A 27,305-nucleotide genomic window follows, 5' to 3' on the forward strand; every position below is an offset into this window, starting at 1 on the left:
CGGTTCCCTACACAGATGGACATCCAAAAAATCAATCTGCTGCAGATTATAATTAACTGAAAATTCTATGCCCCATTTGTTACTGTTAAGATATTCAACAAATTCCATAAGGTACTCTGTGCCCCCTTTCCAAACAAGCCAACAATCGTCCAGAAAACGTCTCCAAATGTCGATTTCTGGCATATATAAGTTGTGTAATTCACTATATATAACCTGATCTTCAACATATCCCATAAAGAGATCAGCATATATTGGTGCGAAAGAGGCACCCATCGCCGTATCCTGAATTTGCCAGTAACATTGGTTTTGAAAATAGAACACATTCTTGGTTAGAACGTGTTCTGCCATGCAGATTAATAGGGTGTTAAATCCTGGACTATAAATGTTGATCTTCTGTAGCCAATATTCCAGTGCCATTAAACCAGCCCAATGTGGTATGCTAGTATACAGTGATGTAACATCTAAAGTGCACATAAGCCAATCCGGTTCTAGTTGGGATTCAGAAACTAGCTGTAGGAACTCCGTGGTATCTTGCAATCTGGCCCGTACATATGGTAATAAAGGTTTTAAATATTGTGTCAGAAAGACCGATAGTGGTTCAGTAAGTGAACCCATACCTGAAACTATAGGCCTGCCTGGTGGTGTATTTTGGGACTTGTGAATCTTAGGCAATAAATATAGATATTGCTTGACTGGATCTTGATTGGTTAAATGAAATCTAGTTTTAGTACTAATGATACCTTCCTCAACTGCAAGCTGTAAAAAATCATCAATTTGTTTTTTAAATTTGGGGGTAGGGTCAATAGGCATATGTAAATAATGCTGAGTGTTTGACACCTGTCTCATTCCCTCAGCCCAGTAATAACTGGAATTCATGACCACAATGGCCCCACCCTTATCCGCAGGAAGAATGGTGATGTCAGAATTGTTTTTAAGATTCATAAGAGCCTGTTGTTCCTCAACATTTAAGTTATTTCTAAGAGTGTTCCCTGAATCCAACTGATTATGTAAATCCTTAATAGCAGCATTCTGGAATATGGCTACATGTTTGTCCATTGCAGGACAAAACTTAGATGGTAAAAATCTAAAATCAGTGGATCTTTGAGTAGATTCCTGTTGATCAAAAAAGAGTTTAAGGTTTAGTCTTCTACAAAAATCCATGACATCTGAAGCAAAGGTACTTTCATCAACAAAAAAAACAGGAATAAAACCAAGGCCTTTATTTAACAAAAGTTCTTCAATAGGTGTTAATACATAATCAGAGATATTATGCACGTTGGAGCAATCTGCAGTCATTTGACAATGGACAGAAAGAGTTGTTCTAATGTTTTTATGTTTGCGTCCCCCCCTGTGTCTGTGCCTAAAGGGTGATCAACATTACGTGTTCTTTTGGAAACCAGAGAATCTGAAATATGAGTGGATTCAGTATCTGTGGTGGATGATTCCTCACCCGAACTCATACTGGGTGATGTACCCTTTTTAAGTATAGATCTCTGCCTCTTCTATATAACTAAACTTTTTGGTACCCTCTGCAAACCTTACCCCTTTTTGTAGCTTGAAGGGTTTCCCCCTTTTGTAATCTTCCATGTCTCTAGAGAATTTGCTTAACTTCTTGTCTTTTAATGTCTTTTCTGAGGTTAAGAGTTCTCTAGATAATCTACTCAGTGATTCCTGAAAGTTTGGCTGATTCTCATATAATTTCAATTCTTCACACATTTTTTGTACATCACAAATATTTGCCTGTATTGTTCTGTCATAATATGACGATAGTATGTTGACAAACATCATTGCCAAATCTTGTTGTGCAATGCTCCATTCTCTGATCAATAAATCATCTGGTTTGCCTACCAGCGGTTGCAGTTTAGTTCTAAGGCCCCTAATAACTGTGATCTATTTATATGTTATAACACCATTTTTGTTCTACTTGTTATACTGAACTACAGGTACAAATTTATTGAAGCATTATTTCAATTTTGATATACATTTCAGTATTAATATTCTTATTATACTTTCCATATAGTAATTGATCTTTGTATCTTTTAGGTTTATTCATATATATTTATATGTTTTGGTGATTTTTTCATGAACACAGGAAATGATGTCATACTGCCTAGTTCAAAATACTAATAAATATGGCCTATGGTTGTGTAGTTATCAAACCACTGAAGAAAGCTGATTGCTGAAACCGGTCTGGTTTAATAAAAGAACTTTAAACTACTACTGCTCGGGGTGCTGGATTTCTTTTCTCTTGTAAGTATGTGGTATGTTTGCCTTTTAGTAGTGTTGCGGGGCAGTTCTGTTTGACAGAGTGAAGGTACGTATGAGATGGAGTAAATAATGTGCATATCACTCAGCTGCGTACAGAACATAGATGCACTTTACTCACACTGTCAGCATGTAATCAGAATTTGTATTAGAGTTGTTAACACACATATTTAAAAAGAGTAGTCAAGGTACTTTGATACTTTGAAAAGTGTTTAAAAATGTGCTTGTCAGTCAAAACAGATCTTTAAACACTTTTGCCATATGTTCATTTCAAAATGAGCTAGTGTTGAATCTATTCTGTTGACATGAATTTAGCTTAATGCTGAGAACACCTATGCCCCAGATTCGTTTGTCGATTAAATCTCTGTAAGTCTGTACTAGAAGACTGGTATGCTGAGTGTTCATGATTGATGAATGGCTAAGATGGAGTACTGAAGTGTTCCCATGTCAGTGTCAAACCTGTGGGCATGAGTTATGTCCTGCATTCTAATGTATATGTGTCTGTTTCTTTCTTTTGCTGCCTTCCTTCTGTGGCTACAATGGAACGATAGAACGGCTACACCCCGTTGCACCAAGCAGCTCAGCAAGGCCACACGCACATCATCAATGTCTTGCTGCAGCACGGGGCCAGACCTGGTGCTGTCACTGCGGTAAGTTCTGCTCCTTCTAGTTTTATGCCATTTTAGCTTTTTCGTCAGCTGTTGCACATTTTTGCTTATGGCTATTTTCTGAATATGGGCTTTATGACCCTACAAGAACAGTATTAAAAATGTCACAGTTACATTAGAAAAGCATGTTTAATGACTAATAAGTGTGCATTAAGCACTTGGCTGTAGTGAAATGTTACAGTTCCCTGACATCTCAGCTTTAACTAGAAAAGTCAATTATTCCATGTGGGAGATACAGTTTGCTGTCATTTATTTTAACACTAGCAAACCTGAAAACGGAGAAGGTATGCTGTGCTTACTTTCAACTGTACTTACAGCTATTTCATTACTTCGGATCATCAGAAATTTGCAGAAATGAAATACAGAATAAAAGAGATGCTCACTGCATGATGTGTTGAATCTAACAAAAATATTCAATAGAATGGTCTTTAGAACTGTAGATCGTAGCTATGATTAAAATACAGGGAAGTACAAATTATAACACTGAACAATATTGTATTTCTGCAAGTATTTGATTATGTGAATTTTTATTAAGTAAATCACATTATAGCAAGCTTTCCAGTTCCTTGTACTGATTTTTGCAGTTCTGTTTGGAAAGGAATTCATGTTCAGAATTTACATCAGATAAGAAAGTGACAAACCCAACCCATAAATTATAAGAAATAGTAGCGCTTCTAAAAATGTCTGTGAATGTGTCACTCCTGTCAGGATACATTATAGATGAATTTATAGTTTTATAACACACAGAAATAAAGTGTCATTTAGATGATTCCTATCTATTTTTTGTATTATTTTGTTTTCTGAGTTTTTTGGAAGTGCACTTTCTCGTCGGACATACAGAATCTGCACATCTCACCAGCTCAAACTAACATGAGCAATGGATTTTGTGATTGAACAGAACAGTTGTGCGTTTTTCTTTATGAACAGCATCATAGTGTAGTTTGTGACACTGCCCATGTCACAGCTGTACCTCTCCCACTGAGCATCATTGCTTGTCTTATATACACTAGATGGCAGTTGTGTTGCTTTCAGGTCTTCATCAACACATCTTTTTTTAGGAATTATTTCCAGTAACTAAAAAATCCTCATTCATCTATGTGAATGGAAGACTTAAACAGTGGGATGCCAGTATTAAACAATCAGTGCTGTCAAGCTTTTCCTTGCCTCTAAGGCAGTGTCAAATTGTTGTGCATTAAAGGTTTTGCAAATAACATGCATATTGCAGAGGACTGCAATTCCATGCACCATAACTTCAGGATGGAGGGGAATGTTTCTTCATAACTACTGACTCTACATAAATTAACTGCATGGTTTGTAGGCTTAACAGTTGAAAAACACAATATTATATTGGAAAATGCACTGCTGTAACCAAGGAGTTAGTACATACAGTTAGATTAATGGGAAAAAATTCATCACTTGACAGTATTTGGGATGCAGACCCACTCTGTTACACATTTTATTTGTTAAAGTATTTAATTTTGGTATTTACCTATGATAGCTTTTATTTAATTTGCTCATTTGTGTGAACGGTAAAAATGATTATGATTGCCGAGTCCGCAAGTGGAATATTACTGTCTGTATTACAGGTAAGCTGTGCCTGATTGAGTTTTATAGGTGAACTTGTATATCTGGGTTAGTATGTTTGTGTGGGTAGAGTGATACAATGCATTGTGTTTGTGTGGGTAGAGTGATATAACGCATGCTTGTGCAGTGTTCAGTGTATGCTGACAGTGATTCCTGTCTTCAGGAAGATATTTCCATTTTTCCAGTTGGTATCACCATGGAGTTTCTATATTTATATCTGAGGGGGAGTGTGTGAGGCTTACGCCCCACAAGGAGGATGGAGTGGGGCTTGCCCCAATTAGAAAAAAAAATTGTTTTTGGTATAGACTGTAGGTTTTTTTAACTGTTGCCACTGTTTTTAGTTTTGTGTGTCGTACATTCAGTATTCTATACTGTTGGACTGTGTTTGATATTATGAGGGGCAATGCTTTTAGATGTCAACCTCTGATGAATATATATATATATATATATATATATATATATATATATATAGATATATATATATATATATATATATAGATATATATAGATATATAGATATAGATATATAGATAATATATATATGACAGGGCTAGCCACCTGGTGGTGGTGAACATCAGATGTAGGTGATGGTCATTGTTCATGTGACACCCTGACCCTATGTACAAAATGGGGTTGATGCTGATAAGTAAGTTCTATGAAATTATCCTGCAGTCATTACAAGCCTCGTCAAAAAACTCCTATTCTTAAGTTCTCCCCAGCTTCAAGGATGGCAAGACAAGATAGGATGAGAAGAATTTGAGGCTGCCCATCCAATTTTCTAGGTTTACTTTGAAGTGGCAAGGGTGTTGCTCTGCTTGACATTCAGTGAAATGTTCCTTCAGTGGTGAGGGATACATTGAGATGATGTAACTGTGTCTTGTTTATCAGATCTTGAAGGTTTATTTAATTTAACCATGTATTTGAGGTACCCTTTGTTCTGTGAATGAGTAGAAGGCCAAAGAGGGTTGGATCGATTATGTCCCAAACATCTAGACACAGATGTCCATGAAGATGCTGAGTAAAGAGACAGGGCTACCAGTCTGTCATGATAACTATGATTTTTGAGGTCACTGAATTTTTAGTTATGAATTGTTGAGGTCTCTTGAGCTGAGTGAGATGTTTAGACAAATACATGCAAATGGATACTTTATATTCAATAATGGGTCTGATGAGATATGGGTAAGTGGCAATTAAGGTTTCTCTGAATCTGGTAGAAATGTCTTTGAAAATCAGATGCGCTAGACAGAAGGCTTTCCTAATTACTTCCAGTCCCAAAACTATAGCCACCTCATACCTCTCAATTTTTTAGCATAAGAATTCCGGTTAAAGCTAAAATAATGTGGGCAAAGGCCCCAAAATGGACAGTTTCTAAACATTGCTCTTAGAAATCTTGAAAGTTGAGAGAATAACAGATTTTGAATTATTATGCATTTTCTGAAGGGTATAAAGTCTGAAACACAAATATCTATCATTTTTAGTGACTTCATTCCTCAACGATTTGTCTGAAAACCACAGATTTTATGTGGAACAGACCAAAAATATGAGGCAAAATCTAAACATTCTGTAAAATCTGGACAGTTGAGAGGTATGAGGCACTTAACTCACAAATACCCTCCTCCACTTAGAAAACAAACACTTCCCCACTGTTTTCAGACTCCTGAAACCAGCACAAAGTCAATGGATCACCAAATAATTCAAAGCTCTTGACAAAGAAAGAGATAATGCCTGAAAATGTTGGAAAAAAAGGCATTAATTGGAAAACAAAGTGAAACTGGTTCATTCATACTACTAAGAAATCTAACCAAAAAAGACATGACTGCATCTATCTCCCTTGGTCTTCCGTCTCCTGGCAAAGGTCAAAACTACCAACATGAAAATTTCATCAAAATGTAAATTGAAGGTCATGCTCCTAAGCACTAGGGGTCTAAACCTGAAACTGTACTCATTGCAAACCTTCTTAACCCTGGAAGAAGCTGACATTTGTGCAGTCACAGAAACCTGGTTGAAAGCTGTGGAGAGCACCTCAGTCATACCAGGTTACTCATACTATCATTCATTCAGACCCCAAACCATGGGCAGCAAAACAAAAGGAGGTGGAGTTGCAATATATATATAAAAGACATACACACTACTAGGCTGATCAAACAGTATGATGCACAAGAAACACTCCAGGTGCAGTTAACATCTAATGAGACCTCTATTCAAATCATAGCTAGCTATAGGCCTCCAACTTTGACTCAAAATGCCCACTCCACCTATCTGGACCTCTTCGAATCTGTCAAGATTCAACCTTTTACAAATGCCCAGAGATTCCTTGATTTTGTCAGTGCAAATACCTTGGACCAGTTGGTTGACACCCCCAAAAGAGGAGAAAATATCTTGGACTTGGCATTAACCAACATGAGTAACCACTGCAGCATCCCTACAGTGTCCTCATCCCTGGTAAGATATGACCACAAAGCAGTCACTTTCGAAGTCACCCCCCCCCCCGCCCAGCTAGGGTCAGGCAAAAAAACTTCTCCAGAGCTGATTACAACCTCCTGAGGGAGGGTATAAACATCTTCACAGCTCCCTCCCCCTCCATAGGAACTGGGGAACTGGCACATATGTCCGAACCTACACCAAAGTACTGTATGAGCATTTATATAGCTGCATGGAATCAGGAATACCAGACAGAATGAAATCCTCCTCCTCAAAGAAGAGTAAACTTCTTTGGTGGGCATCTACAATAAGGAAAAAAATTGTTGCCCAGGACCAAGAAGGAGCAGGTGCCTAATTGGAAGCAATCTCTCCTTAGCCTGAACAAACAAATAAGACCACTAGTTAAATCCTCCAAAGCAAACTTCTAGTCCAAACTGTCCACATCTACTGAAAACAATCATAGGATGGCACAGTGGTGCAGTGATAGCATTGTCACCTCACAGCAAGAGGTTCTCCTGTTCGATTCTCGGCTGGGGTGCCTTCTGTGCGAAGTGTGCATGTCCTTCCTGTGTTTGTGTGGGTTTCCACCAGGTGCTCCGGTTTCCTCCCACGTTACAAAGGCATGCATCTGAAGCATTTCTACCCGGGCCTCCGCTGGTGGGATTGCACTCCATTTCTTACAGAAGTAGAGCAGAGTGAGTTACCATGTCCAGTCTGCAATTTGTTGATAATTAGTTGGTAGTGGTGTCCAGAATACAGGTGTCTTGGTGGATTATATCGTAGTAAGAGTTGTGTTACCTCTGACCAAGCTGCCTACCAAGACTTACTGACCATTTATTTCTTGGAGTAGCAACAAACAAGGTATTGCATTTATTAATGATAAATGTAGGCATAGTTTGGTGGCCAGTGGACATACTGCTCCTAAATAATGATTTAGTTTATCAAAGTCATTTTGTGTCCTTATTATAATTCCTGTCTAATCATCATTATCATCATCATCATCATTCTGTGACACCCCCCCCATTATTAAATCCTGGAAACACGGACAGCACATAAAGAAGTAGAGTCAGGCCTACTACAGAGCTCTGTGGAATACCAGAAGGAGTACCAGACCATTCAAATAATTGTCCAAGAACAGTGACACTTTGTTTAGAGCCAATAAGCCAAATTTGTATCCTAGACACTATGTGCATGTTAATGTCAGAAGCATGCAGAGTATTCATGTAAGAATAAAGGAGCATTATCAAACACCTTTTTTATATAGAGGAATATGAAAACAGCAGAAAGTCTGTGGCTATACAACTAACTAACAAAAGTTAGTCATAATGGTTCATAGGTTCATAGGTGTGTACTAGCCTAGCCATAGGATTACCCTGGCATTGTGCCACCTGACCTTAGTTCCTAGTACCTCTGTCGAGTAGAGCCACTGGAGTTATTCCTGGGATGAATTTTCTATTTTCCATCCACTCATCAAGATTTCTCTTGAAGACAGTCAGCGAGGTGCTCTGCTTGACATGTATGGGAAGTCTATTCCATAGCATGGGCAGTGTCCGGGTTATGAACCTGTCCCTCCAGTACATTCTGTTGATTGTGGTAATGAGGTTGTGGTCTCTGGAGTGTGTGGTGTGGAGGGTTGGGATTTCTTTAGATGTAGCATTTCTAACAGAGCTGGGTCAGACATGGCTTTGTAAGTCAAGCAGAGATCGCCTCTAAATAGGCGATATAAGACAGAATAGTTGGAGTTTTTTGTCTGTCCATATAGGACAAATGTTTAAGGCCGAGGATCCTTTTTGTGAGGTACTTTTGTGGCCTCTCCAGTTGTTGCAGGTGTCTAGTGAGGCACATGCCAAATGGGGCATTGTACTCGATGACTGGCCTAATGAGGGAAGAGTAGAGGGAGACAATGACCTCTTTCTTCCTGGATGCAAAACCTTTAGTTATGAGATGTGCCACACAAAAGGACTTTCTGACCAAAGTGGCAATATGGTGATCAAAAGAGAGGTTGCTGTTAGCTTGTGTTCCCAGATCTCTTATAACGCCTTCTGTGTTCAGTGGACTACCATCAATGTGGTAATTCATGGGAACTGGGTTTTTCCCAAAGGGGATGATGACACATTTTTGGCATTGAGCTTAAGGAAATGGTTCTGACACCAATTGGATGTCAGCATCACTTGAGGAGTTAATAATAGCTTCCAACTTGCAATTGTCTGCAAACTTTCTCAGCCAAAGTTTGACCCCTGTGGAACTCCACTCGTGAATAGTCGTCACTCTGACTTGAAGTCAGCTACTTTCACACTGTGGGTTCTATCTGTGAGCCAGTTTGCAACCCACCTAGTGATATAGAGGTTGATGCCTAGCTTAGTGAGTTTTTCTATGATTCCTTAGTGGGGAATGGTATTAAAGGCCTTGGCCAGATCAAAGTAGGCTGTATGAACCACCTTGCCTTCATCCACAGCACTGGTGACTGACTCAAAGAAGTCAACCAAGTTGAGCAGGCATGATCTACCCTTCACAAAACCAAATTGTGTGGGATCCAGAGTTTGGAGATTCCCTATATCCTTGTTTATTAGGTCCATGATGATGTGTTCTATAGCTTTGCATATCAGACTCATCAGGCTAATGGGGCAACAGTTCCCAAGGTCTGTAGTTGCTCCTCCTTTGTGGAGAGGGATGACTGTAGCAGTGCGCCTTTTGGTAAGGACAAAGCCTGAGGTGAGGCTGTGACTGAACAGGGCACACAGGTGAGGTACCAGTTCACTCTGTAGTTCATGTAGAACACAGATAGGGATATTGTCAGGTCCCATAGAAACTGTATTCTTGGCCTTGGAAAGTGCTGTTTTAACCTATTCAGCATAATACTGGGTGCCTGGCAATCTACTGGTATTGTGATTGGTCCTTTAGGGGGGGGAGGGGTGAAGTTGGCACTGAATCTGTCGGCCAGTATATTGGCATATATTGGCAATATCTGTTGGCTCGCTATAGGAGGTACCATTGTGCAGTAGCTCAGAGCAAATCTGGGTATTGCCATGGAGATTCTTTACATAACTATAGAAGGCCTTGTGGTTGTCTTTAGTATCTGCTGAAATTCTGTTTTCATAGCTAGCTTTAGAGGATTTGATGAGGGATTTCAACTTTTTGTTGAGGCTGATAAGGGAGTTTTTCCAGTCTTGGGACTTCACCTTATTTCGCATCAGTTTCCTCCTTCTGTTGTACAGTTTGTTTATGGCAGGGGACCACCAGATTGGCTTCCCTTTTTTGGAGGAGAGTATCTTGGTTGTATTGGGTATGGCAAGATCCATGCATTTGTGTATGTGTTCGTACAGTGCATTGGTGTATGATTCAGCAGTCATGCAACTATTCTCCATTTGCATGGGTGCTGTGAAGTTAGCCACCGCTGTTTTTAGGAGCCCAAGGTTAGCTTTGGAGAAGTTTTTCATGGTGGTTACCTTTGAAGGGGGGATGGGAGGGATGTGGATTTCCAAGGTGATTAGTTTGTGGTTGGATCTAACCAGGGAGGAGCTGACTATTGGTGTAGAGCAATGGTCACCCATGTTAGTAATGACCAGGTCAAGGATGTTGCTACCTCTAGTGGGGGTAAGAATGATCTGGTCCAGGGCATTGGAATTAATGAACTCCAGGAAACGTTGGGTAAGTGTATTGGTACATGAGTAGTTTTCCCAGTTAATAGAGGGGTATTTGAAGTCGCCTAGTATGAGAGTGTTAGGTTGGACCCTAATATTCTCCAGGGTGCTTAGGAATGTGGAGTGTGAATCTTGGGACATGGTTGGGGACCTATAGCAGGCTACAACCTGGATCATTGTCTTACTTCAGGTGCAGCTAACATTGGGTATCTCTGATGCGTTATGTTGGGCTACCAGTCTGGAGGTGTGCGGATCCCTTATGAATATGGAAACACCACTGCCTTTGGAGCTGCGGTCCAAGTTCTGGGGCCGAAAGTTGTGGAAAGAGTTATAGCCTGGAAGTGTAGGGATGCTTTTTGCTGCCTTGAACCAGGTCTCTGTTACAGCACAAATGTTGATGTTCTCCATTTTAAAGAGTGCTTTGAGCGAGTGCATTTTGAGATTTAGACTTCTAGCATTGAGCAGCATGACCCTCAGATTGCATTTGTTTGTAACTGCTACGGTGATAATTTGGTCTTTGGAACACCGCCTAAAAAAGGCACTGTAGGAGTGGCAAAAGCCTTGGCCAGTATCCAGATGCCCAAGGGTGACAGATGCAGGCCGTCTCTGACAAAGCATCGAGGTCTGTCAGTCCTACTAGACAGAGGCATAGTAAACTAAACCCTAAAAGGGCGTAGTATTCTCATCCTAAGGGGTGGTGTAAGCCACATACACTCTGGCTAGGCTTATAAATGCCCTAGGGCAGATAGCCTAGTACGAACCTATGAACCTATGAACCTATGTCATCCCAGGGAGACAGATACTGGATCCTCTTAGAATGACTCCAGAAACTAAGCCAATTGTTGAAATCAATCATTTTCTGCTTGTACTGTGGTATCATTCTGGGTAATGGTAGGCTGCTGCTCAGGGCTAGGGTCATACCCGTCTGGACTACATAATCTGAGAGCTCCTCCATGTCTCTTTTCATGTAGTCTGGGGAGGTATGTCTCAGGTCATTCACACCCACATGTTCAATGACTGAGTCATATTTGTACCTGTTGTTGAGGGACCTGAGTGCATGCATTATGTGGCGGATCTGGCACCTGACAAGCAGCTGACTATTACTTTCTCCTTATTCAGCCTAGTGAGTGGGACATCAGTTTGCCTCACTATCGAGTCACCTTTGACTAGTGTGTTGGGCATGCTGTTTTGCCTTAGGTAATAGTGTGGATCTGTCCACATGAAAGCAGTTTTGCTAAACACCTATTACTGGTGTTTATAAATCATTGTCTCTTAGCAAATTAACTATATAGTGTTTCAAATACTTCCCAGGGATATATGTTAGATTGATTGGCCATTCGTTCTGAACTCATTAATGGGCTCCACTTTTAAAGAAAGGCACCACTTTAAATAGCTACCAGTGTTTTGTACTTAAAAGATTATTAAATATGATGGTTAAAGAGTCAACTGCAATTTCACCAAGTTGCACTATTAGTACACCCAGAAGGGTCCACATTGCATGTGTTCTTTACCCTTTTTAAAGAGTTTTTACTGTGCACCATGGTTATTACCGAGCAGTCGTCCAAAGCTAAGGCCATACTTTACTAATTCAGAGGCAGACTGAGATTTTGTAATTCCTGGGAAAAGTGATTATATTATTAAACAGCGGGGCTATTTCCATGGGATCATTCGTTAATGTACTTTAATTCCATAATCAAACCACACGTGATACCTTTCCATCTTGATATGGCATAATTATAAGGATTTCCTGTAATCAGCTAAGCTCATACTTCTTTTTACATAAGGTTTTGTACTGCTTGCAACAGTGTTCATTTTTATCTTAATTGCTCTTAAGGCATTCAGTTTATGGACCATACAAACAAGTGTCTCTTCTTTTTCCAATATTTTTTTCAATTTGTTATTACATCATTGGAGGCAATGATGTTTATTTGTGACTCCTATTTTCACATGAGGAATAACGGCTCAGTACACATATCGTTTAGCCCATCCTATTTACATTCTCCATATTCAGCAAAACAAGTTACTGATTTATACTGCTGATTCTGTCACCTAAGATTCCACAATTTATTTAATTTACCTAGCATCGTTATACAAAGATAGTAATTATAGTAGTGTTGATAACATAAGGATATAAATAAAGCTGTATGATCAGAATTCCCCAGTGGTTAACAGTCCTTTATTTGTGTTAATCAGTATTAGCCTATTAGTAAACACTAAATGTAAGATGAAAAACTATTTAGTTAGAAAGGTGACCAGTTGACCAGAGTTTCCTAATAGTAAAGCCAAGAATTCATACTCCATACAACCTACATAGGTGCACAGATCCCTTCTTATTCTAGGATAATTCTTTAAAAGAGTAAAGATGGTAGGAGGTGCAAAGCCTCAAAGCACACAGCTGTAATGAGGACAGACAGTCGTTGTGAGAGAGAAGGTCTTTAGCATTATAACATTATAATTTTAGCCTGTACCATTCACTACTGACTTTAGGTATTGTACTATCAGGAACACTGCGTTAATGCATCAGTTAGACTACAATTTTATTGGATAAAGATCTGAGTATAACTTGGGTCACTTTCATTAGTTTTTCATTGCATTCTTTCTGAGCTCTAATGCCACTTCCTTCAGCAGCACACTGTAATGTTGCTATCAGATCTTTCTAGATACTGTGTTTCATCTGTAATTACTGTGTTCAGATTGTTACCATGTCCCTGAATTTTGTTGCTTGTTAGAATTTGCACACTGTTAGTAATGCCTACACAATATCTTGCAGTCATTGCTTTTGAGTAAAAAGGTAAAGAGAAGAATAAACAAACCATAACCCATGTTTTTATGAGTAGGAAGCAGCGGCAAAGAAGGTGAAGCACATGGCAACTTGTCTGTCTTATGTTATGTCACAAAATGTTTCTGGTGGAGAGAAACTAGGGTTCACATGTTAGGATGGTTCCTGCTGTAAAAAATAAATATGTAAGCAAATAAATAAAAGTGCAAGTTTGCAAAGTTGTGCTAAAAATGGCCAAAAGAGGAGAGTGTGTGGTGAGGAAAATGGGGGGGGGGGGGTTATATTTACCTTATTAGCAGACTATTCAGGCTTTGTTCTTAAAAAAAACTAACTAGAATATAGATACATTTACAATTTTCTTTGTATTTTAAAAAAGTACAAAATAGTATATTTTTATAAAATGTAAAAGTAACTGGGAGCATACAAGATCTGTATTTAAAAATATCTCTACCACATTTTTTTGTGTTTTCTAGTCACTTAGAATGATTACACTAAGTGTACATGTAGTGTACACTTTATGGTAACCTTTATGAATTCCTCTTTATTTAAAGATGAAAGAAAACCAGTAGGAAAATTAAAATTGGGAGGAAGAAGGTGTGAGACTTAGTTTCATCATTTATGTGTCAAAAATAATGTAACAGCAACAACAACAACAATAATAATAATAAATTCCAGTCTGCAACATGACAAATAGTTGAACTGTAAACCTTAAATGTACCTCTGTTTAGCTATGGTATATTATTCAAATGAAAAATGTATAGCTTACACAGTAACTACATTGTAAACAGATTTATAATTAAGTGATGCTGTTCTAGTTAATAGCGAACACACCTGTGATTAACTCATCCTAAAAGGATAAAAACAATATCTAATAAACATACAATAAAGCTGTTAGAATCGGCAACCTGCTCCTAGTCCTATATGCAGTGCATGGAACTGTGTAATTACACCCTAAACACAGTTAAATAACTTCCTCATTCAGCACTATTTTAACATGACAGACAACCTTATCAACGCTTGGAAGGGTGTTTAACTACTGTATTTTAAGCACCCCTATGCATTATTAAGGTCATGTCTGGCAGTAAAAACTGACAGCAGTGGCCAGTAAACAGCAGCAGCAGGAGGACATGAACATCTTTGTTTCAACTACTATTTCTGCCTGCTGTCTGCTACATTGCAGCCACTATTTTGAATTAAGCTGCGTCCCTTAGACAAGGAAACCACTTCCCCACCACTTTACAGGCTTTTTGTAATACTGATACCACATTACATTTTTTAATCTTACTTTCTGCAACTAGTATATGTAAATGTCCATGCACTACAAAGAATTATGATTGGATCTCTGATCCTAACGTAATATTACGTGTTCTCAACATGGATGCCGAGATTCACCTCTTGACCTTTGCTCTCAATGTGAATTTCTTGGCATCCATGTCTCGAAACTCATAATATACTCATTACAATCAGAGACCCAAGCATAATCCTCTGTACTGTACAGGACAACACTACAGTAAATCCTAACTTTAACAAACACCCATCCATAACTGCTAACTTCCAAACCTGCATTTATGTACTGGTATAAGTGATCATGTTACCCATTTCACCTTACACTGAAGAATGTTTTTTGGTGACCTAGTCATTGTAATATCAAAGGTGGGGAAATTGTTAATTGTCAATGAGCTATATAAGGCTCATTTGAACACATCAACATAAGGAAAGGAACAAAAATTAGGTTATATTGTATTTAAATGGATATGATGTAAAGTTATAATCAGTGTTGATGTCTCCCATGGTAACATGGTATGGGAAGCATTCCCAGTGAAAGTATGTTCTACTCTGTTTTATATAAGGTTCAGCAAAGTGCAACTTCCTAGAAGGGGTTGAGGTATGTTATCCTTATAAATAACTGAATGGCTCTAAGGTGGCTTGATAGTAACAAAAGCAAGTAATTTTTGATACCTGTTGTTAGGGTTCAGTTGAGAGCTGTGGGAGGGTTGGCTTTCATGAGGAGGAAGGTGAGAATTTAAAGGACAGTGCCCCATTTTCCTGAGTGGAAGAGAAGGAATTACTTTATTCAATTTGAACCCCTGAGTATGGCTAAGGGTTTGGACCATCAGTAGTGTTTAGGACTTTGAACCTTACACATTATGTCTGAGAAGTGAATATATACTGATGCTTGAACTCATCCTCTACTGATGATATTCTGTACATGTCCTGCTGGATCAGTGCACACATTAACCATTGCCAGCCACTGTGGTTTTCTTGTCTTTCAGAATTTTCTACAGCAAGCTGTAACTGGTTTTGGTGCTCACTTGCCTTATTGATTTAGGCTGGTGAAAATGATCTGTTGAAGTATTCCTTTACATGCTCTGTGAATAGAAACTGGATTTTTACGTAGTACATAAAATGTTATTCAGATTTCTGGACATAGTAATACAAGTTGCTTTCTTAATTTACAGTAAAATACTAATAAATTGACTTAAATTTTAACCAGCATGAGCAGTTATCCATTTACTGGATCACTTGTTATATGCACCTCTTGTTGCATTTCAGTCCTGAGTATACAAACTTACATCATTTTAAAATAGTCATTGTGACGCCCCACCACTGGCCCAGTAATCAAGGAGACTCAGTCCTCACCACTGGCAGCAGTGGGAGATGTACACATTGGAAGGATGACATGTACACACAGTAAAGTGCAATTTCCCTTAAGAGCACACAGAGATCATAGTCAATCTGCGGCTGGTTTCTCCTGGCTGGTTTCTCCTTCTTTCTCCAGGGTCTATATTAGAACCATGAAACGTCAGTTCAGTGAATGGCTTTCACATCAAAAATGCCATTTGTCAAACTCGCTTTTGTGAGGGGCTGTGCCCTCCACACCCCCCGCTAATTATATATACCAACTCCGAGATTGCACTACAGTGAGGAAAGGGCAAATTTTCAAATCTTCACTGTACCATGATCTGACTATAACAGTTTGTTGAACAACAGTTTTGATGTAAAATGCCATTCACTGAACTGAGTTTTCATGGTTCTAATATAGACCCCATTCTCCAGATCCCCAATAAGACTCCCCACGGGCAGAGCTATATAGTTGAGATCTCAGCTGAGTGGCCAAGCCAAGACCTCCAGCACCCTCTCTGTCCAACCAGTGCTTTGTGTACATAAACACACACACACACCTGGGAAAGGCTGGCACAAGTTCACTAGCTATGCCCCCTTTTGCCCAGACTACAAGGTAGTTATTACTGCCACCAGCCAACTCCTTATCAGCTACTTTATGGCCCTTAACAAAGGGTATCCAATCTTACTGTATAATGTTACTATAAATCCAAATGGTAGTTTGACCGAGAGTAAAGCTATTAGATGTGGCCCACACAGTGTCACCAAATACTCTCAAAGCTTAAATATGTCTCACAAATATCATCCAGAATGATAGGTTTAAATGTGTATAATAATAAATAATAAAAGAACAAGAAAATACTCAGTAAATAATCACAGTTACATCAGAGTTCAAAATAACAGGAAATATTTAAAACAATATTGCTGGACAGTCTCAAATAAATAAAGAAAACATGCAAGCTACACTTCAGTATATCCCTTTCTGTATCTAAGAGAAATTATTGCACCCTAGTTAACTTACTTACAGATCAGGCAAGACATATGTGGTGAGTGGGTCTTCCAGCTGATGCTGCCAGGTCAAAGACAAAATACAAAATGCACTACTTCTCTAACAGAGTTCTTAAATTAATATATCAGGTATTACTGTTGGGTTAGCTTGCAGGATGAGATCACTTCTAGTCATCTGACTTTAGTTCCCAAGCTAAATCCCATTTCTAGAAACTGCCAGCATTTAGCATCTCCCTGTGAAAATACATAGTCCTCAGATGTTTGCAGCTGCTGGAAGACATAAAACAATGAAACACTTACAAGACAATGCAGAAGGCTCCCAAGTTTTAGGTATCCTGTCTCCTTGCTGCTTTGAAACCATCTTTTATGGCACAGTTATAAATTAATTTAATTTCACCTATTTTCTGAACTTAACCCTTTATGTTCCAGTTTCCACTGTTAAAATATATACATTTACATGCTTACAATAGTTTATGTGCATATCTGTTCTCTTCCAGTAGGGTACACTGTGGAAACATCTCTAAGCTCAGTACTCTACAACATATCTCTTCAGCACACATCTGTACAAACCGTCTTATATTACATACAGTTCTAATATATTTGTAACGCAAGCATATGAATCATGTTGATATTCACAATTGACGGTTAACCATTTACAAAATTCCAGACAGCTGTGCTGGCAGTATCTCCCTCTGTCACACCTCTATATAAATCATGTTAATATTCACAAATGGCATACAATTATTTACAAAGCTCCAGATAGCTGGGCTGGCAGTATTTCCCTTTGTCACCCCCCCCAGAAGACTCAAGCTAGTTTCTCAAGTAACCCTTGAGAAACATTGCTTGAGAGGGTTGAGCCTGTCTGAGAATACATTAACCCATTCCCTGTCTTGAGAGCCCACCTGCATCAGCATTGCTAACCCCACTGCAGTGCTGCACTGTCATATCATAGGCATGCAAGCCTAGGCTCCACCTTAGTAACTTGGCATTTTGCTGGCTGGCTCATTGTTGACATGTTAAGGGATTGTGGTCTGTAACTACAGTGAATTTCCTTCCATACAGATAAGGATGACGTTTCTGCAGTGCCCACACTATGGCTAGACATTCCTTTTCTACAGCTGCATAGCATTCCTCCCTGAGTTAGAGCCTATATCTGAGATATACCACTGGGTGCACTTCTCCCTGTGAGGAAACCTGCCTTAGTATAACCCCCACCCCATGGGTTGAAGTATCCACCTGCACAACAAAGTTTTTGCTGTAATCTGGACTGGCTAACAAAGGGGGTCCTCCCAAAGCTCCTTTAAGCTTTTGGAATGCCTGCTCACATGCTGTGGTCCACACCACTTTATCTGGCTTGTTTTTCCTTGTCAGGCCTGTGAGGGAAGCAGCTATGGTACTATAATTGGGGACAAACTTTCTGTAGCACCCTGCTGTCTGTAAGAATGCCCTCACCTGTTTTTTTATAACAAGGGCAGGCCATGCCTGGATGGCTTCCACTTTGGCAGTCTCTGACCTGATCTTACCACTCCCCACTCTATGTTGCAGGTAGGAGACCTCTGCCATACCCACTTGACATTTACTGGGCTTAATGGTCAACCCTGCCCTCTGTATTCTGCCCAGCACCTCCCTGACATGCTGAAGGTGCTCTTGCCAGGAATGGCTGTAGTTGGCAATATCATCCAGGTAAGCAAGGGCAAAATCTCCTGCTTCTGCTAGGATACAATCTACCAGCCTCTGGAAAGTTGCTGGGGCATTTTTCATGCAAAAGGGAATCTTTGAGAACTCATACAAGCCGAAAGGGGTCACAAAGCCTTACCTCTGAATAGCATATGGAGTCAAGGGCACCTGCCAGTAGCTCTTGGTATGATCAGTAGTGGTAAGATACTTAGCACCACCCAGCTTCATCTGTCCTAGGCATGGGATAAGCATCTTACTCTGTGTGACTATTTAATTTCCTGTAGTCAACACAGAACCTGGTGCTGCCATCCTTCTTTGGTACCAGTGCCACTGGAGAAGCCCAGGGACTGCTGGACTCCTGGATTACCCCTAGTTCCAACAATTCTTGCATCTCCTCCCTCAGAGTCTGTTTGACACTCTCAGGCATCCTATAAGGGGCCTGCTTAATAGGCCTTTGGGGTCCTGTATCCACATGGTGTGCCACCAGGTGGGGGCACCCTAGTTTCCCAGTGAACATGTCCCCAAACTCCTGTAACACTGCTCGGATTTCTTGAACCTGGGTAGGGAATAGCTGCTGGGACATTGCTACCCCTTCCACTGAGGTGTCAGTCTTAGCCTCACTGAGGAGATCAGTCACCAGATCTCCCTCAGACTCCTCCTGCCATCCACTGCAAATGCTCAGCACAAGGGCCTCTCTATCATGGTAAGGTTTCATCATAACATGGTACAGTTTGTGCCCCTACCTCCTGCCTCGCAGTTCTACCATGTAGTTAACATCACTGACCTTCCTTACCACTTTGAAGGATCCATCCCAAGCTGCCTGCAGCTTATTGTGTCTGACAGGAATGAGAACCATTACCTGCTGCCCTACAGCGTACTCTCTAGCCATAACATTCTTGTCATACCAGACCTATTTTTGTTGGTGGGCTTCTGCCAGGTTCTTCTTGGCCAAGCCCATGAGTTCCCTGAGCCTTATTCTGATGTTTAGGACATATGTCACAACAGACTCCTTCTGGGATTCACACTCACTGTCCTGCTCATCTTGAATCAAATCTAGAGGTCCCCTCACCCTGTGCCTATACAGCAACTCAAAGGGTGAAAAACATGTAGATTCCTGGGGCACCTCTCTATAAGCAAACAACAGATGGGGCAAATATTTGTCCCACTCCCTCTTAAACCAGTCTGCAAATGCCCATAGCATGGTATTGAGAGTAGAGTTTAACCTCTCAACCAGACCATTAGTCTGGGGATGGTAGGGCTGATCTTTAGGTGCTTCACCCCACAGCACTCATACAGACAAGCCAGCAGGTCTGACATGAAATTGGCACCTCTCTTAGTCAGTATTTCTTTTGGGATACCTACCCTGCTGTAAATGTCTAACAAAACATTTGACACCTTTTCATTCCTCAGTGGAGGACAGTGCCACTGCCTCAGGGTATCTGGTAGAATAATATACTACCACTAGGATATACATCTTCCCTGTGGAACTTGGGGTACTCAGAGGCCCAACTGTAGCCATAGCTGCCCTCTGAAATTGCTCCTCAATCACAGGCACAGGCATCAGTGGAACTTTGACCTTGTCCCCTGCCTTGCCTACTTTTTGGCACTGCTCACAGGTCCTATAGTACCCTATTACATCTGCGGAAATCCCAGGCCAATAAAAGTTCTGCATAATATGTCTCTTTGTATGTTTTATGCCCATATGACCAGCAAAGGGAATGTCACAGGCTATGGCTAGAAGTGCCAGGCGGTAGGCTCTGGGCACTACCAACTGCTGTATTCTCTCACCCTCTAGCCCTCCCTCAGGGATCCACTCTCTATACAGTAACACTCTGTCCCAGTATATGGATTCCCCCTTTCTTTAAGAATCAGGTGCCTCACTAGCTCCCTCCCTCAGACCTTGTAATGCAGGGTCTGAGAGCTGAGCCTGTCTCAACTCTCTCTTTGTAGCCCTTCCCAGGTCCCCGTCCACAGGAAATCTGGTATCCTCTGACAGCGGTGCCTCCTGGGTACTACTACTCACCTCTGCCCTTGAAGTCACTCTGTCCAAGCGAACATCAGTACCCACAAGCAGCTGTGGCTCACCTTCAGTCTCACTGCTACCTACCTACCTCATTTACATGGCATCCTGAGCCAATAAAAAGGGCTGCTTACTGCATCATGCAGCAGTCCTGTGAATCGCTCACTGAGTGTCTTGCTGCATGCTGCCAATCAAATTCAATTGATGATGAGAAAGTCTAATGCCAGACTGTTTTCAAAACGGCCTGGTATTTTTATTTATTTTTTTTTAGATCTTCTCAGAACTGAAACATAACAGAAAGTCAACTATTATCTTTAAAAGGTAGCATATTTCCTTTTTTTTTTTTCTCTTTTTAGCTGTGGTGGGGGCCATCCTTGGTCAGGGCTTCACAAGATCTTATATTACCTAGCTCTGTCTAGGTCAGGAATGCATTCTTACTTTTCAAGCCAAATGCCATCCAGATTTGCAAAACTGTGCTGCTAATTTCATTTTATTCCTCATGTTCTTTATCTGTTTAGCAATGCAAGTTGTTGAAAATTCACTGTATTTCGCACCAGAATACATTTTTGATGAAATGATATCAAAAATGTATTATGCTCTTGCTTTATATCTTTTTATAGCCTCTTTTATATTCTTCTATAGCTGTACTCCGGCAGTGGAAGTTCACTTGGCATATCATTTACAAACCTTCCAGTACATTTCACGTCAGATTTCTTTCATGCAAATTCCATTTCCGTTCTCATTTCCAGATGTGCCCATATTCCTTTGGATCTAGTCGTCTGGAGATTTTTTCATGTCATTGTGAGACTGTATTCCTTCTCGGTTCCCTACTGTTTGATAGTTATTCTCACTGGAAATGCATTCAGTGGTAGATAATGACACATCATCATAGGTTCTAAACTTTTACACTTCTTTAGCTATTAGTTGTACATTAAAATCATTGGCATTTGCTGGTTTATTCAATGCAAGAAAAGACTTCATGCAGTGAATTTTGGCTCATACCTACATTTGCCACTCTTACTTGTCAATGCGACACAGCTGAAAGCACATACTTGAACTTGAATGTCTTGTCCTAGCTAGGGACAATAGTCTTCCCTGAAGCAGTGAAATCTAAATTTAGCATGGGTGGTTATCTTACTAGTGGGTACACTGTTATTCAGATGTGACATTGTGTAGACGTCCTGTCTACCTATAGTAAACAGGACCTCTTATCTGAACTTATAGTGGCAGATGGTACTACTCTCAGTGATGCAAACAGCTGAAAAATAATAATAATAATAAAAATAATAATAGAAACTCACATTCATCAGAAGAAAACACCTTACTAGTACCAATACAGGCTGAATTACTCAGCTTATCCATTACCTGAAAGAGCTTAGCTAGTCAAAGTTACCAGTCCTCAGGGGCAAACATAAAGTTGATAGAGGCTTGTATTTGCATTACTAAAGTATGATGTACATTTACCGTAGGTACAGTTTCAGCATCATCACTGTAAAGAAAGGACTGTATTGACCACGTTGTACATCACATAATTCAACTTAGTATCACTTTGGTCATGGAAACTTCAGACTCGTATAAAAATGTTTTCCTAGTTATACCAGGTGCACCCTAAATGAAAGACTATTCCTAGATACATTTAAAAGGTCTGGCTTTGTGCAAACACTGAGGTCCTTTATAAACTAGATCTAACTTTTGTTTAATAGGCTGTTGGGAATTGGACATAAAGGTAGCCCCCAATTACCATGCCACATTGTTGGTTCATGCTGGAGTGAGTACATAACAAACAGATACCACCTCATATGTCTTAGACTTAAAGACTACTACCTTGCTTTAATAAGGTTGATATTAATAGAGTGCCTGATAAACTCTGGACTTAACAGTATGTTCCAGCTCTAAAAATTGTTAAACCGAACCCTACCAGAAAATGCTAAGTGCACAAACTGCAAGTGTATAAATACAGTACTACGCCAGTATGTGACAGAAAGCGTACATTTACATGAATACTGCACACTCACTGCAATAAAGAAAAAAAAAGGCAAATGATCCTAAACCTTAACCTAATAGGAAGCCATCTTCCTAAAGTAGTTCTCAGTCACACCCACCCTTCCCAGGCTAGTTCTTAGTAAATCCCATCCTCCCAGGGTAGTTTCCAGTCACTTCCATCCTCTCAGGCTAGCTCCTAGAGGCACTTGAAGGGGTTATGTGGTTTTAATATGTTGATTTTACCATGCTGGTAATTTTAAAACACTGACAGACAGAGTCATGTCATATGGGATAAAGCAGTAAAACACAAATACTTAACTGTTCTTTATTTGTTGTAAACATACATGCACTACGCATGTGAGTATCTCTGCAGCTTGTTTTCACTCACAAATATCTATTTCATTAATGGTATGCCGTTATCTGGTGCTGGTCTACTCCACAGACATAGAACTGACAAGTGGTTTCATAGAAGTAATGTTATGGCAGTTAAACTTTTTTATTGTCATTCTGATGTTTAGAAAACTACTCCACCGTTTTACAGCAAGAAAGAGTTAACATTAACTGTATTACTTTTTTAGAACTGACTCAAGATGTTGATAGTTCTGAAAGAGAAACTCAGTCATATGACACCTATCCCTTTCAGCAAAGTTTAACTGTGAAACTGAAAGTGTTACAACAGCTGGTGTTAATATTAAGTAATAATGCTTTGTTTGAGGTTCTTGACTCTTGGTGTTTGCTGAGTAGGTTAACCCTGAAGCAGACAAGATGCACTAAATCTGTTGGAATCTGATCACCCTAGGGTTAATGAGCTATTGCTGGACTCATGCCTAGTTTGTTCATCTACTCCATCTTTTTTATTGTACTGTGCTAGTATCAGTTGCCATGGGGATTTGGGCTGGTCTGAAGAAGTCATCTTTAATATTTTTTTCCATTCAGCTGTAGTTTGCTGTGAATGAGCAGAGCAGTTGCTGTGCATTGGTGAGCTAATCGGTTTCACATTGTTGTTGTCTCTCTGTAGAATGGTAACACTGCCCTAGCAATTGCCACACGACTGGGATACATCTCCGTGGTTGACACCCTGAAGGTTGTGACCGAAGAATACACCACTACCACCACGGTGAGCAAGACACCTACATTTTCACTCAAACATGTATAACTGTTTCTCTCTTTGCCTGACAAAAAATGTGCTTATGTTTCAAAAACTGATTGAAGGAGCCGGTGCTGTAAGTTACAGTAATGAGACTGTATTTCCTCTTTTGCTTTCTTCCTTAAATCTTTCTTCAAACAGATTTCAGCAGACTTTCTGAGCTCTCACAAGCTCCTGCCCTTTTTTAAGCTATACTGCTTGGTTAGTTAATCTTCAACAAAACTGCAGTAATTACTGAATACCCTGATGTCGAACATTTTTTTTTTGAATGACATAAGAACTTAACTTGTTCTTTGCAGTTTCTGAAAGTAATGACCTTAATGCTAATGATATGGAAAGATGAGCTGTGATGGGCAGCTTTCACATTTTGTAACAAAATGCCAATTTCTGTGCTGACTACATGATACTGTATTCCATGTGGAATTGAGAGCTCTTTGTAAGGCAGTCCGGGAGATGTAGACATCTGGACTTTCATTTAAAATAAGCATGCAGTCTATAAAATGTTTACCATGGAATTAATGGAATTTAATCTCAGTTAGTGCAACAAGTTAAAAAATCAGGATACCCATAAAAGTAGGGGAGCAGCTTCTTTTCTGCAGTCTTCTAGAGGAACCTAGCTTCTGGCTAAGGTGTAAGGAACATTGCTAAAGAGCTGTATTGCTGGTTAACAGACATAAATAGAGCAAACTATGATTTATTAATGAACTGAAAGAAGAGCACTGGATGCAACAGATTTTGAAAGGAAAGATGTATCACAGTAGAAGGCAACAAGTCCAGAAGTAACTAGGTACATATATAGCTGAGAGTGAACATGGCACTTCCATGAAGGAGTTTGGGATTGTGCCATAACGTTTATATTGTGTTCTTTGCCAAAAGATTCTAGGGGACAGTGTATGTCAGTGTGGCGAAAGTATGTAAAAGTCAAGGCAGCATTACAGCACTGTGCCGCTGCCTTTAGCTGAACTCTTCCTGCAGTGTTTGCCTGCTTCCCCCAACTGGCATGATATGGGAGTAGTGAATGTAGCAGAGAATATTTAAATAAGTGAATAAGAAATGCATTCATTCAGTGCTAAACACAGCCTTTATGGGGCCCACTGTTATCATTTCATATGCAAGTCGCAGCACTATGTGAACTGAATACACTTCCTAAAGACAGGAAATGAATACATTCTTCTTCTCCCTCTAACATTGCTTCTGGGGACATGATGGGTGATGGTCTGTGCAGCCTGTCAGCTGGAGTGGTGCTTTTCTGTTTAGAGCTTCAGATAATCACCAACAGATCAGAGGAGAGGGTTTCAGGGACGTAAACCTCAAAGAATGCAATAAGTATTGTTCAGTAAGGAAGGCCAGTTCAAGAATGTGTAAAGTAAAAATGTTCAGGCTCCCAATCGCAACAGTGTGATTGAAAAGTAGAATGAGCCAGTATTCAGTTTACTGTATGTAATGCTTTGTGAAAGGAGACCGCCACACCCACCTAATGTTTTCTTCTCCTTCTTCTTTACGAGGGCTCATCTGATGACATTTGTCCATCACCTTTAAAATGCTGGTGTATCTAAGTGCTAATTTGCAGTTAAATAGCTCTACATTAAACTTAATGAGGATAACAAGAGAAAAAGTTTCTAAACGTTCACTGAGATGTTATGGATAACTTAGAAAATGCATTTTTGGTTCAGAAAGCAGCTGTCATTACTTATTAGTCTATATAAAATATAATAATCCACCGGGTAAATGATCCGTTGCTCTCAAAAAGAATAAAATGTGGAAAGTGTAAAAGCAACAAAGGAGCAACCAAGGCAAAACAGTCACTGAGATGAAAAAAGTCACTGAATCCTTTACCATAAAACGATTTATTAAAGCAGAATGAACCATAAAAAGTGGTAAGCGTTTTTGCATAGAGCTTCCTCAGACCAAGGTAAGCGCTTTCGCATAGAGCTTCCTCAGACCAACACCTGTCATGTCATGTTGGTCTGAGGAAGCTCTATACGAAAGCGCTTACCACTTTTTGTGGTTCATTCTGCTTTAATAAATTGTTTTATGGTAAAGGATTCAGTGACTTTTTTCATCTCAGTGACTGTTCTTGCCTTGGTTGCTCCTTTGTTGCTTTTACATTTTCCACACTTATTAGTCTATGTTAACCTTTCTTATTTAGTACTGACATTGTTTGCTTCTAGACTGAATATATACTCCCTGGATATGCATTAACTACTGAATTCTCAGACGGCTATGGTTAACTTTGTGGTTATTAATTTATAAATGAAATTATTACAGTTATAATAGTTTGTAAGAAAAGAGCCTAATGATTTCACATTTTGTGGAAGGCAGACATACAGTAAGGGATTTATATGTGACCACAAGGGATCTCCTTCATTACTAAATAGGTCAGGGCAGAAATCATGCCGTATGTGATGTGAAAAATGACTAAATATTATTTGTAGGTGGTAAGAAGGTAATGGAAATTCTGCATCATGGCATTGGTCAAACTCCTTTTTGTTGCTGGTCTCTTTAAAACATTTGTTTTTATGACATCTAGTTTGAGAGGATTTGACACAGCGGTATAGCTGTTTTGTGGCAATCATAATATAAGTACCTGAATTACTATTAACAGATGTGGTAAACTTCTAGGGTAACTAGCACAGGACCTAAATTGTTACCTAAAACTTTGTTGCATACTTGTGTGCCACACACATATGTCTTCCAGTATCCAGTCTCTCTCCACAATGTTTTCTAACCTCCTCTGATTGATTCCTATAGTTATTGTGCAATATTGTATATGCCCTACTAAGTGTGCCTTTTTAACAACCTCTTCTGTTCTAGCTTCAACTAAAAACTCTACAAGAGCAAGTCTTTCACTTAGGATTCTCCTATCCCTTTCTCTTTGTCTATACTCTGATATCAATCTCTGATAGGGAAGGCAGGCTTTAGCCTGGAGTCCAAGTGACTTCTCAGCCTCTCCCCTTCCTATAACCTTCCCTCTCTAGTTATTTGCTCCTAATACTTCAGTTCCTTTGCCGGCTTTCTCCAATAAATTCCAGCTCTCTGTGTGTATCCCTTCCAGTGATCCCCAGTGGCAAATTCTAATTTCTCCATTCTCATGTTGGATTAATTATTTGAATATTTTCTGCTACTTTATGAATGTAATATTCTGTATGGCTGTTGCTATTCTCGTTAACGATCTGTATCCAAAATCCCATTACTCTCCTTATTTCTTACATTTCCTCCCCTGTTTCATCATCATCCTTTTCCAGTTTGAATTATATTTTTTTGCTTGTGTTAAGTATATGAGCCTTAACTGTGTACCTCTAACACATCCCTTCAAATAAGGTAATCCTTCTTCTGTCCGAAGGATCAACCTGACCCTTGCACTCTTTCCCTCCCTAATAAATTCCTTTAGCTCTTTATGACTTACTATCCATAACCTCTCCTCTGGTCAATAAAAAATATGCCTGACCTATATATAAAACTAAAGGAATTAAAAACATCTTTACTGGCT

At 39.6% G+C, this 27,305-nt stretch overlaps 1 protein-coding gene across 31 annotated transcripts in view; it reads left to right on the forward strand.

Annotated features, from left to right (window-relative positions):
• ANK2 (ankyrin 2) overlaps nt 1–27,305 on the forward strand; it is a 3,034,032-nt gene that overhangs the window by 2,169,089 nt on the left and 837,638 nt on the right. For all 31 annotated transcript variants that reach the window (XM_044061567.1, XM_044061562.1, XM_044061555.1 and 28 more), the window contains 2 exons: nt 2,817–2,915; nt 23,687–23,785. In XM_044061567.1, coding sequence (XP_043917502.1) covers nt 2,817–2,915; nt 23,687–23,785 — 198 coding nt within the window. The remainder of the gene's footprint in view (nt 1–2,816; nt 2,916–23,686; nt 23,786–27,305) is intronic.

This window comes from Protopterus annectens, chromosome 2.part0 (assembly GCF_019279795.1).
Source record: "Protopterus annectens isolate FY-2018-M chromosome 2.part0, PAN1.0, whole genome shotgun sequence".
Taxonomy (NCBI): Eukaryota; Metazoa; Chordata; order Ceratodontiformes; family Protopteridae; genus Protopterus; species Protopterus annectens.